Source organism: Cnephaeus nilssonii, assembly GCF_951640355.1.
Source record: "Cnephaeus nilssonii genome assembly, chromosome: 7".
Taxonomy (NCBI): domain Eukaryota; kingdom Metazoa; phylum Chordata; class Mammalia; order Chiroptera; family Vespertilionidae; genus Cnephaeus; species Cnephaeus nilssonii.
In genome coordinates this window covers 41131218-41146916 of record NC_137078.1, presented here as the reverse complement: position 1 = coordinate 41146916, position 15699 = coordinate 41131218, and the positions used below count along the sequence as shown (strand labels likewise).

The following is a 15699-nucleotide window of genomic DNA, read 5'->3' as shown; positions in this document are numbered from 1 at the left end:
GTTGGTTGGGTGACATCCTGTGCACCAGGGGTTGTCGGTTCAATTCCCCATCAGGGCACATGCCGAGGTTGCAGGCTTGATACCTGGTAGGGTGTGTGCAGCCGATCAATGTTTCTCTCCCTCTCCCTCTCTCTCTAACAAATCAATAAAAATTATTATTTTTAAAAGATATATAATTTTTAAAAATTCTTTATTGTTTAAAATATTATATATAGTATTTCATATGTCTTCTTTTCCCCCCATTGACCTCTCCCCAGCCATCTCCACCCCCCAGCACATGCCCTCACCCCCCTAGTGTCTGTGTCCATTGGTTATGCTTATATGCATGCGTACAAGTCCTTTGGTTGATCTCTTAAGCCCCACCCCACTCCCTGCATTCCCGCTGAAGTTTGACTGTCTATTCAATGCTTCTCCGTCTCTGGATCTCTTTTTGTTCATCAGTTTATGTTGTTAATTATATTCCACAAATGAGTGAGATCATGGGATATTTATCTTTCTCCAACTGGCTTATTTCACTTCGCATGATGCTTTCCATGTCCATCCATGCTGTTGTGAATGGTAAGAGTTCTTTCTTTTTCACAGCATCATAGTATTCCATTGTGTAGATGTACCACCTTTTTTTAATCTACTCATCTGCTGATGGGCACTTAGGCTGTTTACAAATCTTAGCTATTATAAATTGTGCTGCTATGAACATAGGGGTGCATATGTCCTTTCTGATTGGTGTTTCTGATTTCTTAGGATATATTCCTAGAAGTGGGATTACTGGGTCAAATTGAAGTTCCATTCTTTAATTTTTTGAGGAAACTACATACTGTTTTCCACAGTGGCTGCACCAGTCTGCATTCCCACCAGCAGTGCACAAGGGTTCCTTTTTCTCCACATCCTCTCCAGCACTTGTCGTTTGTTGAAGATAGCCATTCTAATAGGTGTGAGATGGTACCTCGTTGTCATTTTGATTTGCATCTCTTAGATGATTTGTGACTTTGAGCATGTTTTCATATGTCTTTTGGCCTTCTGTAGGTCCACTTTCAAAAAGTGTCTATTTAAGTCCTTTGCCCAATTTTGATTGGATTGTTTATCTTCCTTTTGTTAAGATGTATGAGTTCCCTATAAGTTTTGGAGATTAGGCCCTTATCAGAGATAACATTGGAAAATACGTACTCCCATGCAGTGGGCTTTCTTGTTGTTTTGTTGATGGTTTCTTTTGCTGTGCAGAAGCTTTTTATTTTGATGTGGTCCCATTTGTTTATTTTCTCCTCAATTTCCATTGCCCTAGGAGCTGTATCAGTAAAGATATTGCTATGACATATGTCTGATATTTTGCTGCCTATGGATTCGTCTAAGACAGTGGTCGGCAAACTCATTAGTCAACAGAGTGGCAAACCACAGCTCATGAGCCTCATGTGGCTCACAAGCCGCATTTTGCCGACCACTGGTCTAAGATTTTTATGGTTTTCCACCTTACGTTTCAGTCCTTTTATCCATTTTGAGATTATTTTGGTGTATGGTGTAAGTTGGTGATCTAATTTCATTTTTTTTTTTTTGCATGTATCTGTCCAATTTTCTCAACCCCATTTATTGAAGAGACTGTATGCCTTTGCCTCCTTTGTCAAATATTAATTGAGCATAATGGCATGGGTCGATTTCTGGGTTCTCTGTTCTGTTCCATTGGTCTATATGTCTGTTCTTGTGCCAGTACCAGGCAGTTTTGAGAACAATGGCTTTGTTATACAGCTTGATACCTGGTATTGTGATTCCTCTAACTCTGTTCTTTCTCAGGATTGCTGCGGCTATTCGGGTTTTTTGTTTGTTTGTTTTTGTTTTTTATTCCATATGAATTTTTGGAGAGTTTGTTCTAGGTCTGTGAAATATGCCATTTTAATGGGGATTGCATTAAATCTGTAGATTCCTTTGGGTGAGTATGGACATTTAATGATGTTAATTCTACCAATCCATGAACACGCTACATTCTTCCATTTGTTTATGTCTTCCTCTATCTCTTTTTTCAATGTCCTATAGTTTTCCGAGTACAGGTCTTTTACCACCTTATTTAAGTTTTTTATTTATTTAATAAATCTTTATTGTTCAGATTATTATAGTTGTTCCTCTTTTGCCCCCATAGCTCCCCTCCACCTGGTTCTCACCCCACCCCATTCCCTTACCCCATCCTCATCCATAGGTGTAAAATTTTGTCCAATCTCTTCCTGCACCCCCCCACACTCCTTTCCCCCCGAGAATTGTCAGTCCACTCCCTTTCTATGCCCCTGATTCTCTTATATTCACCAGTTTATTCTGTTCATCAGATTTTTTATTCACTTGATTTTTAGATTCACTGTTGATAGATATGTATTTGTTGTCACTTTGTTGTTCATAATTTTTATCTTTACCTTTTTCTTCTTCTTTCTCTTCTTAAAGAATACCCTTCAGCATTTCATATAATACTGGTTTGGTGGTGATGAACTCCTTTAGCTTTTTCTTATCTGTGAAGCTCTTTACCTGACCTTCAATTCTAAATGATAGCTTTGCTGGGTAGAGTAATCTTGGTTGTAGGTTCTTGCTATTCATCACTTTGAATATTTCTTGCCACTCCCGTCTGGCCTGCATAGTTTCCATTGAGAAATCAGCTGACAGTCGTATGGGTACTCACTTGTAGGTAACTAACTGTTTTTCTCTTGCTGCTTTTAATATTCTCTCTTTGTCTTTTGCCCTGGGCATTTTAATTATGATGTGTCTTGGTGTAGTCCTCTTTGGATTTCTCTTGTTTGGGGTTCTCTGCGCTTCCTGGACTTGTAAGTCTATTTCTTTCACCAGGTAAGGAAAGCTTTCTGTCATTATTTCTTCAAATAGGTTTTCAGTGTGTTGCTCTCTCTCTTCTTCTGGCACCCCCATAATTTGGATGTTGGTACGCTTGAAGTTGTCCCAGAGGCTCCTTGCACTATATTCATATTTTTGGATTCTTTTTCTTTTTTGCTTTTCCGGTTGGGTGTTTTTTGCTTCTTTGTATTTCAAATCTTTGACTTGATTCTTGTGATCCTCTAGTCTGCTGTTGGATCTCTGTATATTATTTTTTATTTCAGTCAGTGTATGCTTAATTTCTAATTGGTCCTTTTTCATATCCTTGAGGGTCTCACTAAATTTCTCAGAGGTTTCTAGAAGATTCTTGAGTAACTTTATAACCATGGTTTTGAACTCTATATCCAATAGTTTGCTTTCCTCCATTTCTTTCATTTGTGACATGTTTTTTTTGTCTCCTCATTTTGGCTGCTTCCCTGTGTTGATAGAGTGACCTTGTGTGGTAGGTGTCTTATAGGGCCCAGTGGCTCAGCCTCCCCAGTTACCTGAGGTGGACACTCTTGGTGCACCCCTTTGTGGGCTGTGTGCACAGTCTTGTTGTAGTTAAGCCTTGATTGTTGTTGGTATCACTGGGAGGAATTGACCTCCAGGCCAGTTGGCTGTGAAGACCAGCTGTGTCTACAATGGGAGAACTGCTGTGCTGGAGACAACCTTATGGGTCAGGACATGCTTCAGTGGGGCTTTGGTGCTCACTGAGTTTGCCCCTTGAGTGTGTCACTTTTGTCACTAAAGGACAAAACAAATATCATCCAGAACCACTGGAAAGCTGGTTCAGTGGAAGTTCTACAACTAGAAGGAAAGAAAAAAGCACATTGAGTCTGGTAGGAGGTGTGGAGGTGCAGAAGTGTGAAGGTATGGAGGTGCATGCGAAATGGGCTGGCAACTGGGTGTGCTATTGTTTTTTTCAATCAGGAGGGAGATACAAGCTCCCGATTGCTCTGAACTCCACTTCCAGGAGAAGGTATGGAGGTGCATGCGAAATACAACTGAAGAGTTGTAATCTGGTATGGTCTCACACTGACCACTGGGTATACTAGCTCTTGGATCTCCAAGGAGGTGCAAAGTCAACCACTTCCTGAGGCCATCCAGCAGGAGCTACAGAGAGATCTGCAGATTCCTTCTCTTTGTTTGGAGTTTGGAAGTGCCCAGATGAGACCCAGCTGTGAAGCAATGCAGGATACTGCTGCAGGGCCTTAGGCCTTCTTTTGGAAGCTCTGGGGCTCTCTGACCCAGCTGCAGTTTGTTAGGTTTTAGGTTGTAAAATGACAGGCCATTCATATGCAAAAGTCGCTGCACACAGCTTGGGTGGGGTTGTAAATTGGGTGGGCTGGGGTCTCAGAGAATCACCAGGGCAGAGCAAACAGCAATGGCTGCCAGTCAGCCCTGCCCTGGAGAGGTCCCTGGGTCTCTGTGTCCTGCAGCACCATGCAGGAATAATGATCGCTGTGAGCACCTCTGAGAAAAAGCTGCCCTCGCGTTCCGGCCCGATGCCAGACAGTCCAATTTCTCCCCAAATGAGTCTGGGAGAAGTGGACTCTCCTGGAAGTGGAGTTCAGAGCAATCGGGAGCTTGTATCTCCCTCCTGATTGAAAAAAACCATAGCACACCCAGTTGCCAGCCCATTTCGCATGCACCTCCATACCTTCTCCTGGAAGTGGAGTTCAGAGCAATCGGGAGCTTGTATCTCCCTCCTGATTGAAAAAAACAATAGCACACCCAGTTGCCAGCCCATTTCGCATGCACCTCCATACCTTCACACTTCTGCACCTCCACACCTCCTACCAGACTCAATGTGCTTTTTTCTTTCCTTCTAGTTGTAGAACTTCCACTGAACCAGCTTTCCAGTGGTTCTGGATGATATTTGTTTTGTCCTTTAGTTGGAGTTTTGATGTGGTTGTGAGAGGCAGTAAGTACAAATGTTTACCTTTCCCGCTATCTTGGTTGTCTGACTTATTTAAGTCTATTCCTATGTATCTTAATTTTTTTTGGGTGCAATGGTAAATGGGATTGTTTGTTGTTGTTTTTTCTTTTTGTGAGTTCATTACTGATGTATAAAAAGGCCATAGATTTCTGGGTGTAAATTTTGTATCCTGCTACATTGCCAAATTCATTTATTAAATCTAGTAGTTTTTTGATGGAGTCTTTATTGTTTTCTATATACAATATCATGTCATCTGTGAATAATGACAGTTTTGCTTCTTCTTTTCCAATTTGACTGCCTTTTATTTCTTCTTGTTTGATAACTATGGCTAGCACTTCCAGTACCATATTGAATAGGAATGGTGAGAGTAGGCATCCTTGTCTTGTTCCTGTTCTTAGGGGAAATGGTTTTAGTTTTTGTCCATTGAGTATAATGTTGGATGTAGGTTTGTCATATAAGGCTTTTATCATGCTGAGGTATTATCCCTCTATTCCCACTTTGCTGAGAGTTTTTATCAAGAAAGAGTGTTGGATTTTGTCAAATCCTTTTTCTGCATCAATTGATATGATTACGTGATTTTTATCTGTCCATTTGTTTATATGGTTTATTGATTTGTGGATATTGTACCATCCTTGCATCCCCAGAATAAATCCCACTTGGTCATGGTGTGTGATCTTTCTAATGTAATGCTGGATCCGATTTGCTAGGATTTTGTTGAAGATTTTAGCATCTATGTTCATCAGGAATATTGGCCTGTAATTCTTTTTCTTTGTAGTGTCTTTATCTGGTTTTGGGATTGGGATAATGGTGGCTTCATAGAAAGAGCTTGGAAGTGTTTTTTCCTCTTGAATTCTTTGGAATAGTCTGAGGAGGATAGGTTTTAGTTCTTCTTGAATGTTCAGTAAAACTCCCCTGTGAAGCCTTCTGTCCCAGGACTTTTGTTTGCTGGAAGTTTTTTGATGACTGCTTCAATTTCCTCCAGAGTTATTGGCCTATTCAGATTTTTTTTTTCTTCCTGATTGAGTTTTGGAAGGTCGTATTTTTTTAGGAATATGTCCATTTCTTCTAGGTTGACCAGTTTGTTGGAATAGAGGTGTTCATAGTATTTTTTTATAATCCTTTGTATTTTTGTGAGGTCTGTTATTATTTTGTCTCTTTCATTTCTGATTTTGTTTATTTGGGTCCTCTCTCTCTGCTTCTTGGTGAGCCTGGCTAGAAGTTCATCAATCTTGTTTATCTTTTCAAAGAACCAGCTCTTGGCTTTATTGTTCTTTTTTTGTTGTTCTTTTTTTTTTTTTTTGTCTCCAAGTCTGTAATCTTTTCTTCTGCACCAGAAATATGTCAGGAGTTTCAGAAAGTGGAAGTAAAAAAGCTGAAGAGCCTGTCACCAGGAAGACCAGAGGTGTGTGGGGTCAAAGTAACAGTGATAAGAAAATCTAGTGGTCAGGATTAGGAGAGGATTAGGAGAGGGCCTGAATCCAGACTGATAGAAGCTAAACTGCCAAAAAACTAGAAAGATTGAGAAAGACCAGTGAAATAAGAGTGTGGATAAATCATTATGATATGCCCATTTGGTGAGCAATTTAAGATTATTAAAATCTGCAATATATATATTTCACAGCTGAAATGTATATATTCTTTGAATAAATAATATGTGTAATATATTTACATATACATATAAATTTTTATAAATATTTTTTCCTTAACCCAACACTTTCACTTCTAAGACTGTAACACAAATCTCCAAAAAAAATTGCATGAATATATGTACAAGCTTTTCATTGAAAAGATTGGAAACTACTTAAGTGCCCATCCACAGAACAACTCTACTTTATACCAATGTACTCTATATGTTCTTCTTTTTTTTTTTTTTTTTACAATGAACAGTGTTAGTTTTATAATTGAAGAAAAAGAAAAAGAAATTCAGGCAAGAGTATCCACAGATTATGCAGAGGCAGGAACCTGGTTAACCACAGAAACGGAAGGACCTGGGCCAAGGACAGGTCTGGAGTAGCACCTCTAAGGAGTCCAAGCATCTGAGACATCCTCCCGTCCCCACAGGAAAGGCTCCTATGCACGTGTTGGAGGCATGAGGCAGTTCCTCTGCAGGTGTAAATAAATGATAAATGATCTACCTGGTTGCCAGGTGGAGCATGCCAGTGGGAAGAAAGCACATTCTGATCTTCTATCTCTATGAAAACCTCCCAAAGAAGGCAAATTGCCCCATGGTGGAGAAAAGACAAGACGGTCTTAGGATGCTTTGCTGGTCTAAAATCTCTTCCCACCAGTACTTATAAGTCATTGCATGCAGCTCACAGCTAGAATTGACTTTTTATTTATTTATTTACTTATTTTTTGGCTACCAGAGTTGTTCCCATGGGAAGGAGGTATAAACCAATTTCATAACCTTTACTTATCTGATGTACACCAATCTCCGGAGAAATAGCAATGGACTTCCACACCTATTGAATTATTAAAACCAACAACGGCTTGATGGGAAAGTTTGCTCTTTTCTAAAAAGCAAATAAAATAAGGGGGAAAAAGGGGTGTTATAAAAACATGCAGGGAAGAAAAGAACTGGCATTATATAAAAATCCTGTAAGTAAAAGAAATAAAACTTCCTAATAGGCATAATTTGGCTGTTACGTGATCATAGCTATCTGACTTGCACTTAAAATCATTGTGAACATCCCTTTGATGATAACACAAGCTTTTTCTGTGTCTCTTTAAAAATTGGCTTCAAGATCGGACCCCTCCTTCAGTCATGCTGTGCGCCAAAAAGGTACACCTCAGGGCACTGGTCCCTGACGAGGCCCGGCGTCTTCTATATTGGCCGAGAAGATGGATACATCGATATCTGGGACCTTCTGGAGAAAACCCATGAACCAGCCCAGTCACAAAACATCTGTATAACGATGATCACCTGCATCAAACCCTGGGCCTTTTCTGGTATGTTCTTTCCCTGCAAGCACGCTAAGTCATCTTGCCTTTCTGTGTAACTCAGGAAAATGTTGGCATCATCTGGGAGGCCTCCCATGTCCTTTCGCAGGTTTTTGTTTTCTTCCCTCCCTTCCCTTCCTTCTCCCTCCTCCTCCCTTTCCTTTCCATCATGCCCCTTCTCTCTTGCACTATCTTGGATACAACCTGAGCTTCTCTCACTAATTTCTCCATCAACAGTTATTTTTGAGACACATTTGGTACGCCACCCAGAGGGCGATTTTGAACCACACAACACAAAGCATCCTTCTCACCTTCTGATGATTTATGTCCTTTGTCCTGGTTTCTCTGTTGCAACCAAGTGCTACATTTGCCTCTTTTAAAAGGAGTTTTCCTTTGTTTCCAAAGTTGTTGAAGGCACAGAATGGTCTTTCTTTCCCTTTCTCTCTCAGAAACATTACCTTGAGAAATTCATCCTTCAGAATCTCTCGAGTGTCACAGTCCGGCTGCTGCTTAGGAATGTGTCACCAAAGTGTGTTTTCCTATCTTTGCTCCAAAACGTAACATACCTACAGGGATTATGAGTATAGGGTTTGGCAATGTGAACCGTTTTCTGAAAATGAGAAGGAAAAAACAACAACACATGATGAGATAGAAAAGTTAAAATGCTCAGACACATTTGTGTTTCAGATCCATTTTAAATGCTCCAAGGAAACCATCTGGTGTGTGTTCTGGCTCCTGGTTCTGATGGTGCCCTTTCAATTCATCGGCATGCTGGTTTCCTTCAGTCCTCACTGTGTCTTTGCGGATACTGCCTTCCTGATTTTTCCCCGGGAAAATCTTTCCCTGTGTTTTCCCTGCCTTCTTCCCGCATCTGCCCAGGGGCCCCGCCACAGAGGGAGTCCGCCTCAGCGAGGAGCCACACTCTTTACACCGAGGCCGAGAAAAGGAGGTCCGCGGTGGGCAGGGTGGCTGACCAGGGCTCAGGGTCTCAGCGTTCATCCCATCAACTGGAAACACAACATACATGTTAACAGGCCCCCGGTCACGAAATGTCTGATGCAGACGCCAAGGTCACTGCAACTCCAGCAGGTCCCTTTGGGACACCACAGAGCAAGCCGCGGCTCCTGTTTAAACGCTGAGACAGCCTTCTGTTGGCGACCTGTTCCTCCCCCCCGACCCCCTGCTTATTTTTAATCTTGCAGCTAAGCAGCAGTTCATAGCCGTCGCTGATTACTATGGGACACTGCATATATTAGAGATTCCTTGGACATTAAGTCACCCTTCCACCAATGAGGTCAGTAACGTTGGGCTCTGAGGATTTGTGTGACTGAATATCACTGCGGCATGCCTTAAAAGTGTGTTCAGAAATGACAGCATTTTCACTCTAAGAGAGCAGTCAAAAACAAGGGGATGCATTTCTGCTTCCTGAGTTAAATAGTTTGAAGCTAGAAAAATAAACAAAAATGGAAGGAGAGGGAGGCCACGTCAATGAAACCCAGACTCAGAGAAGAATCACTTGGAGGATTCATAATCAGAAGCTGTTTATTTTCAGGTTGTAACCAGAGCACGGGACCCTTATTTCAGTGACGCCCGTCCCCGGAGGGTGCATGTGACGTTTGCATGCATCTTCCCATTGCCCACCACCCCGTCCCCTCCCCCAAGCTGGTGTCCTGCAAGTAGCGTGTCTGAAGCGGCAATATTCTGCCCACCCCCGGCCCCCGGCCCCATCACCCGAGGGCTGCAGGCAATGTTAATAAGGAGGTTATGAAAAGATCAATAAGTAGAAATATATGAGTTTACATACACCGAACGTTAGATATATAGACTGCAATCTGTTGCAAAGTCCCAGCAACATCGGCCTCGTTAATGTCAGGCAAAAAGCTTTTCCTCCCCTGGTCACCTGGCCTATTTTCCTATTTCTATTCTTATGCCTACATGCCAAACCCTCCAGGGGGCCAGGAACTCTGCTCCCAGGCCCTTTAGGATCTGCATTGATACCCTCATCTGGGTTTTCCAAGTTCTGTTGATGATATGAAAATTTCCTCTGTGTTAGAAGTGAGAAGGAAGGAAGAAAGAAAAAAAGCAATCCTCGAATTTTCCTTCTACAAAATTATAAACAATTTGTGCAGCTCTCTCCTTCCAACCTCACTTCCTTCCTGGAATACTGTAATTTGCAGGGTCCTAAAACTTAGCACGGTGGCCCCCAAATTGTGCTAACTTCTCTGGTATTGGGCCTGTGGGCAGTGTCCCAAAGTAGGGAATATACACTGAGTGGCCAGATTATTATGTGTTCAGAGATCATAATAATCTGGCCACTCAGTGTATATACTATATAATAAAAGGCTAATATGCAAATTGTCCCCTCGACCAGGAGTTTGACCAGCAGGCAGGCCGGCCAACCACTCATGTCCCCTCCCCCTGGCCAGGCTGGCCGGACCCCACCCATGCACAAATTCATGCACCGGGCCTCTTAATATATATATATATGTATGTATACACACACACACACACACACACACACACACACACACACACACTGAGTGGCCAGATTATTATGCTTTCAGAGATGATAATAATCTGGCCACTCAGTGTACCTGGTGAGTTATAGTAGCAGGAACTCTTCCAAGCCCTTGTAAAAAACATAGGGGGAGGGGTGTCCATGGGGGCTCCTCTCTTGAAGGACTGTGTTTCTAACAGGTATCAAGTATAAACTATTACTTTGAAAGAGAAGTCAAGCACCTGGAATATGTGGCACAACGCAAGAAAATTCGTGAACAAGAAAGGAAGGAAATGGAGCTGGAGAGGGAGAAGAAAAAAGTTGTAAGTTAAATTTCAGAAACAAAAGTTGATTCTCTCTAACCCCAGTGGAAATATGTGTGTTTGGCTTATTCCACAATTTGAAGAGGAAAATTATGCCTTTCACATTCTTCTCTCATTCTCATGAGAGTCAAGAGGGCATTTCTCCAGTTTCCTAGCTTACCATGAGTAAGCAACTATTGTTGGACACCTCGTAAGATTCTACCTAATGGAAGTTTCTGAAATGCTCTGTAACATCCAAGTCTTTTAGATACAATGGTATCTAAATACCATCTACACATACAATGATTCACACCAGCCAGGCTGTTGTCATTTTTTTAATTTGATAATCTAAGGCAGTGGTTCTCAACCTTTCTAATGCCGCAACCCTTTAATACAGTTCCTCATGTTGTGGTGACCCCCAACCATAAAATTATTTTTGTTGCTATTTCATAACTGTAATTTTGCTACTGTTAATGAATCGTATTGTAAATATCTGTGTTTTCCGATGGTCTTAGGCTCTACAGCAGCGGTTCTCAACCTGTGGGTCGCGACCACAGGTTGAGAACCGCTAGCAGGGTCGCCTAAGACCATCGGAAAACACAGATACTTACATAACAATTCATAACAGCAGCAAAATTACAGTTATGAAGTAGCAACGAAAATAATTTTATGGCTGGGGGTCACCACAACATGAGGAACTGTATTAAAAGGTTGCGGCATTAAAAAGGTTGAAAACCACTGATCTAAGGGAAAAGAGGTCAGTGCCCCTGACCAAATAGTCAACTATTGCATGTTTTAAAAATTACTGTAGCACACCAGTTGAAAATCACTGGATTAACATGATCACTTATTGATAGATATTAGTTAGTATAATAAAAGCAGAGGGCCTCATTTCAAAAATTGGTTAGTGGTGACAAGGTATAAAAGAATACCAATTAACTAACTTCTCATTGTTTTCCCCAGCCAAAACAAAAAAGCTCTTGGTTGTTTTGTTGTTGTTGTTGTTGTTGTTGTTGTTGTGTGTGTGTGTGTGTGTGTGTGCATTCACAACAATTGGTTGAAATTTTGTTGTGGGAGGTAAGCTGCCACCCTTTCCCTATGCCAGAAATTATCTCCAATTATTATGAGTGTTTAAATACCATAGCAACAGCCCATAATTACCCACATCAGTAGAATTGTGGATGATACAAAAATAATTTGCCTGTGAAATACTTTTAAAGCACCTGAATGTTATAATAATCTTAGTATCAGGCATTTGAGTTTCCAACACTTTTCCAACTCCTTGTTGTGACTTTATTTCCATTTGACATCATGCCCTTTTTTAAGTAGAGCTACCACTTCTCAGTTGCTCTCTGGACTGGACTGGACTGTGGCTAAGTGAATGAATTTTAAAGGGCTCCTCTGTTACATTTAGAAGGTGCAAAGGTCGCCAAAGATAAACAACTAATGTTCATCAGAAATATCTGCACTAATAAAAGAGAAACATGCAAATTGACCATCACTCCACTACACCCACAAGCCACTCCCACCAGCCAATCAGGAGCAAATATGCAAATTAACCCAACCAAGGTGGCAGCAGCCACGGAGCTGGAGCGAACAGGAGGCTTGGGTTGCCCCTGGCAATGGAGGAAGCCAAGCTTCCCACCTGCCCTGGCCAGCCATGGCCTCCACTTAAGACTACAAAGTTTCAATTATAGAAGATAAATAAATCCTGGATACTTGCTCCCAGCTGGCCCTGGCCACCGCTCAAGGAGGCACTGAAAAAAAAAAAAGAAAAAAGGAGGGGAGTTTGGATCACCGGGGGTGATCAGGCCAGGATGGACGGCAGTTGTGGGTGATCAGGCTGGTGAGGGGCAGGGCCATTGGGGGTAAGCAGACCAGCAGGGGGGGCCAGTTGGGGGTGAGCAGGTCGTCAGTGGGGGTCAGTTGGAGGTGATCAGGACAGCAGGGGGTGCAGTTTGGAGTGAGCAGGCCAGCAAGGGCATAGTTGGGGGCGAGCAGGCCAGTGGGGAGGGAAGGTGAGGGCAAGCAGGCCAGCAGGGGGGGGCAGTTGGGGGTGAGCAGGCTGGCACGGGGGGCAGTTGAGGGTGATCAGGCTAGCGGGGGGGTATTTGGGGGTGAGCAGGCCAGCGGCAGGGGGCAGTTGGGGGCGAGCAGGCCGGCAGGCAGAGTGGTTAGGGGCAATCAGGCAGGCAGGCAGGCAGGTGAGTGGCTGGAGCCAGCAGTCCTGGACTGTGAGAGGGATGTCCGACTGCCGGTTTAGGCCTGATCCCTGTAAACCGGCAGTAGGACATCCTTCGAGAGGTCCCAGATTGGAGAGGGTGCAGGCCAGGCTGAGAAACACCCCCCCCCCTCCGTGCATGAATTTCGTGCACTGGGCCTCTAGTCTTTTCATAAGCACCAGCTGATAAAAGGGAAAATGGAAACAAACTGTAACAACCTCAGAGGATTGCAGTGAGGATTAAATGAGTTAAAATGTTTACAGCACTGAGCCAGTCACTGGCACATAGAAAGTGCTAGTATGATTTCAGAGAGCAGAAGAACATCACACTTCCGTCCCGAGAGGCTGGTCTTTATGAGTGCCCCCAGGTGCCAGGGATCAGGCTGTGCACTGCAACCCATGGGTCCGGAGGAAATCATACACCCACCTGCTTGTAAACACCGAGTCTGGATACAGTTCATTTCTTGGGGGGAAAAAATAGTAGTTGTAGCTCAACTCAAGCAGCACATGAAATGGGAAATATCCTAACTGGAATTTCAGCTAGAAACCCAAAGCTGGGGCAAGGAGCAGTTTCCATGTGATCCAGAAGCTATGCCATCTGCATGGGGCTTAGAAGGGAATCCTGCCTCCTCGTGTCAGTCACCCACACTCCAGACTACGTAAGGGAAGAAGCCTGAAAGAGGGCATGTTCTTTGGAGAGAGGTGTCAGAGAGCTACACATCCCCCCCTTCCCACCTCTGCAACACTGGACTCGGTGAGAGATGGGCTGCTGGCCAGGAGGGCCGATGCCTCTGACGCCTGGCAGGAGGCTTGCTGAGCCAGAGAAACCCAAAGGCCAGGGATTACCAGGCGACCAGAGCAGCATATGCAGGGAGAGTTTGGGGAACCCAGAGACTAGGGCCTAGACTCCTGAGGCTGAACGGTCTATGGGCAAGAGATTGATTTAAACAGCTCTGAGGAGGGTGGAGAGAGGGCCAAGGGCAATGAACTTCTACTGGAGGCAGAGTGAGGGTGCTGAGTAGACCCTTGGAAAGAAGCTGGTCTCAAAAGTGCCTGAGGACCTTCTAACCTGGATGAGGCAACATCTGCAGAAAGAGGCTGAAGGGGCAAGAGATGCCCTCCCCTCGCCCCAGCCCCTGTCCTCCCACAAACCCCTCCAGAGCAGCCAGGCTGGCTATTCAAAAGCAGCCCCTTCTCCTCTGTGGTGTTTCTAGCTGTCAGTGTCTTACGGGGATGACTTGCTCTTCTCCTCCCTAGAAACCGTATCAGAAGGGGAAAGAGCAGTTGGAGGCTGAGCTGAAGATGGACTACGAGAGCTATTTGGAACTGGAAAAGACCGTCCTCCTCAGCCTGGGCCTCACCAAGGTCTCGGACAATCTGTCCTTCGTGGACCTCATATAGGAGCCTTCCTGGGGGGGAGAAGGGGAAGTGTCTGGGGTCTTCGGGAGAGAGACTGCCTTTCCTTCCTACTTGTGACTTTTACGTAAGGTGGACTGTCAAACTAAACATTCAGAAGGATCACTTATTAATAGCAGGCTTTTATTTCATTGCTAGTAAAACTTTTCCATTATAACAATTAGTAAGATCTGCTTTGATCATTTTTAGTTTGAATATGTACTGAAACTTTGTAACAAATATGAAAGTTATGGATAAGGGAACTTTGATTTTCCTATAGAAATACACAGCTTCAGAGATCCCCTCACCCCCAAGCCTCAATAGCCATTCAGGGCCCCAACCCCAGATAGAAGTGGAAATTAAACTTTGCTCCTCATTATCAGGTTGCTTTTGGTCACCTCCCCAAAAAAGAGCTTCCTTTGGGCCCCTGCACAGATTGTAGGGCCATGTGCTGAACAAAATATTAGTGAGTCAAATCCAGAAACATATGCATAAAGAAAGGATGACATGTGAAGATCGTGCTGGCTTTTATCCAGGAAATATAAAGTTAATTTAACAGTAGAAAATAAATTGATGATTAATTAAAGGAAAGAAAGTATGATACCAAAGAGATGCAGGAACACATTTGATAAAATTTGATATCCATTCCTGATAAAACAACAATAGATTCTTAGCAACTACAGAAAGAAGGGAATGTCCTTAACCTGATGCAGGGAATGTAAAAAAAAAAGTCCTACAACATGCCTGGCTGGCATGGCTTAATGGTTGAACATCGACCTATGAATCAGGAAGTCACTGTTCCATTCCTGGTCAGGGCACATGCCTGGGGTGCGGGCTTGATTCCCAGTATGGGCATGCAGGAGGAAGCCACTCAATGAGTCTCTCTCATCATTGATGTTTCTATCTCTCTCTCTCCCTCTCCCTTCCTCTCTGAAATCAATAAAAATATATTTTAAAAATAAATAAGTAAAATTTGAAAAGTCCTAAAACAAACTTCTACCTCATGATGAAAAGTTGAAAGCTTGACTCCAATATGTGGAACAAGACACAGTGCCCACCATCATGTCTTCTAGTCAGTATTGTACCCGGGGGGGTCAAGCAGTGTGGGCACGAAAAGAGAACAGCATGTGAAACTCAGTTGTGGAAGAGTTTGGTGGATCTCAATAAGAGATTCAATTTCAGAAAAGTGACTGATATGGGATGTGGGGCTGGGGGGAGACTAGCAGGAGATGAGACTGGAAAAGTCGGCTGGCGCCAGATTGCGAAGGCTCCTATAAACCAAGCTCAAGAAGCTGGGTTACAGCTTGCAGGTAATGAGGGATTCATAGAAGGGCTAAGCAGGAAGGTGGCACAATCTGCTTTATATTCATGAAGATAAGGAACGGATTAGAATAGGGAGAGCCTCGTGGCAGGAAATCCTATTCGGATACAGTAGGGAAAGTTCAAGGTAAAAGATTACGATGGTCTGTACTGGACCTTAAGGTGAAAACAGAAATGAAAGGCTGATTTGGATCGGGAAGGATGATGCCAAGATTATAAGTTAAGGTGCTAGAGGAAATGAACTCAA

At 43.2% G+C, this 15699-nt stretch overlaps 1 protein-coding gene across 1 annotated transcript in view; it reads left to right on the top strand.

Annotated features, from left to right (window-relative positions):
* The window catches only part of DNAI3 (dynein axonemal intermediate chain 3), a gene marked incomplete at both ends in the record, with an annotated part of 71154 nt that extends 57016 nt beyond the window's left edge, over positions 1–14138 (top strand). Inside the window, 4 exons of the mRNA XM_079776138.1 lie at positions 7522–7726; positions 8920–9011; positions 10415–10537; positions 13995–14138. Coding sequence (XP_079632264.1) covers positions 7522–7726; positions 8920–9011; positions 10415–10537; positions 13995–14138 — 564 coding nt within the window. The remainder of the gene's footprint in view (positions 1–7521; positions 7727–8919; positions 9012–10414; positions 10538–13994) is intronic.
* Positions 14139–15699: the final 1561 nt, after the last annotated feature.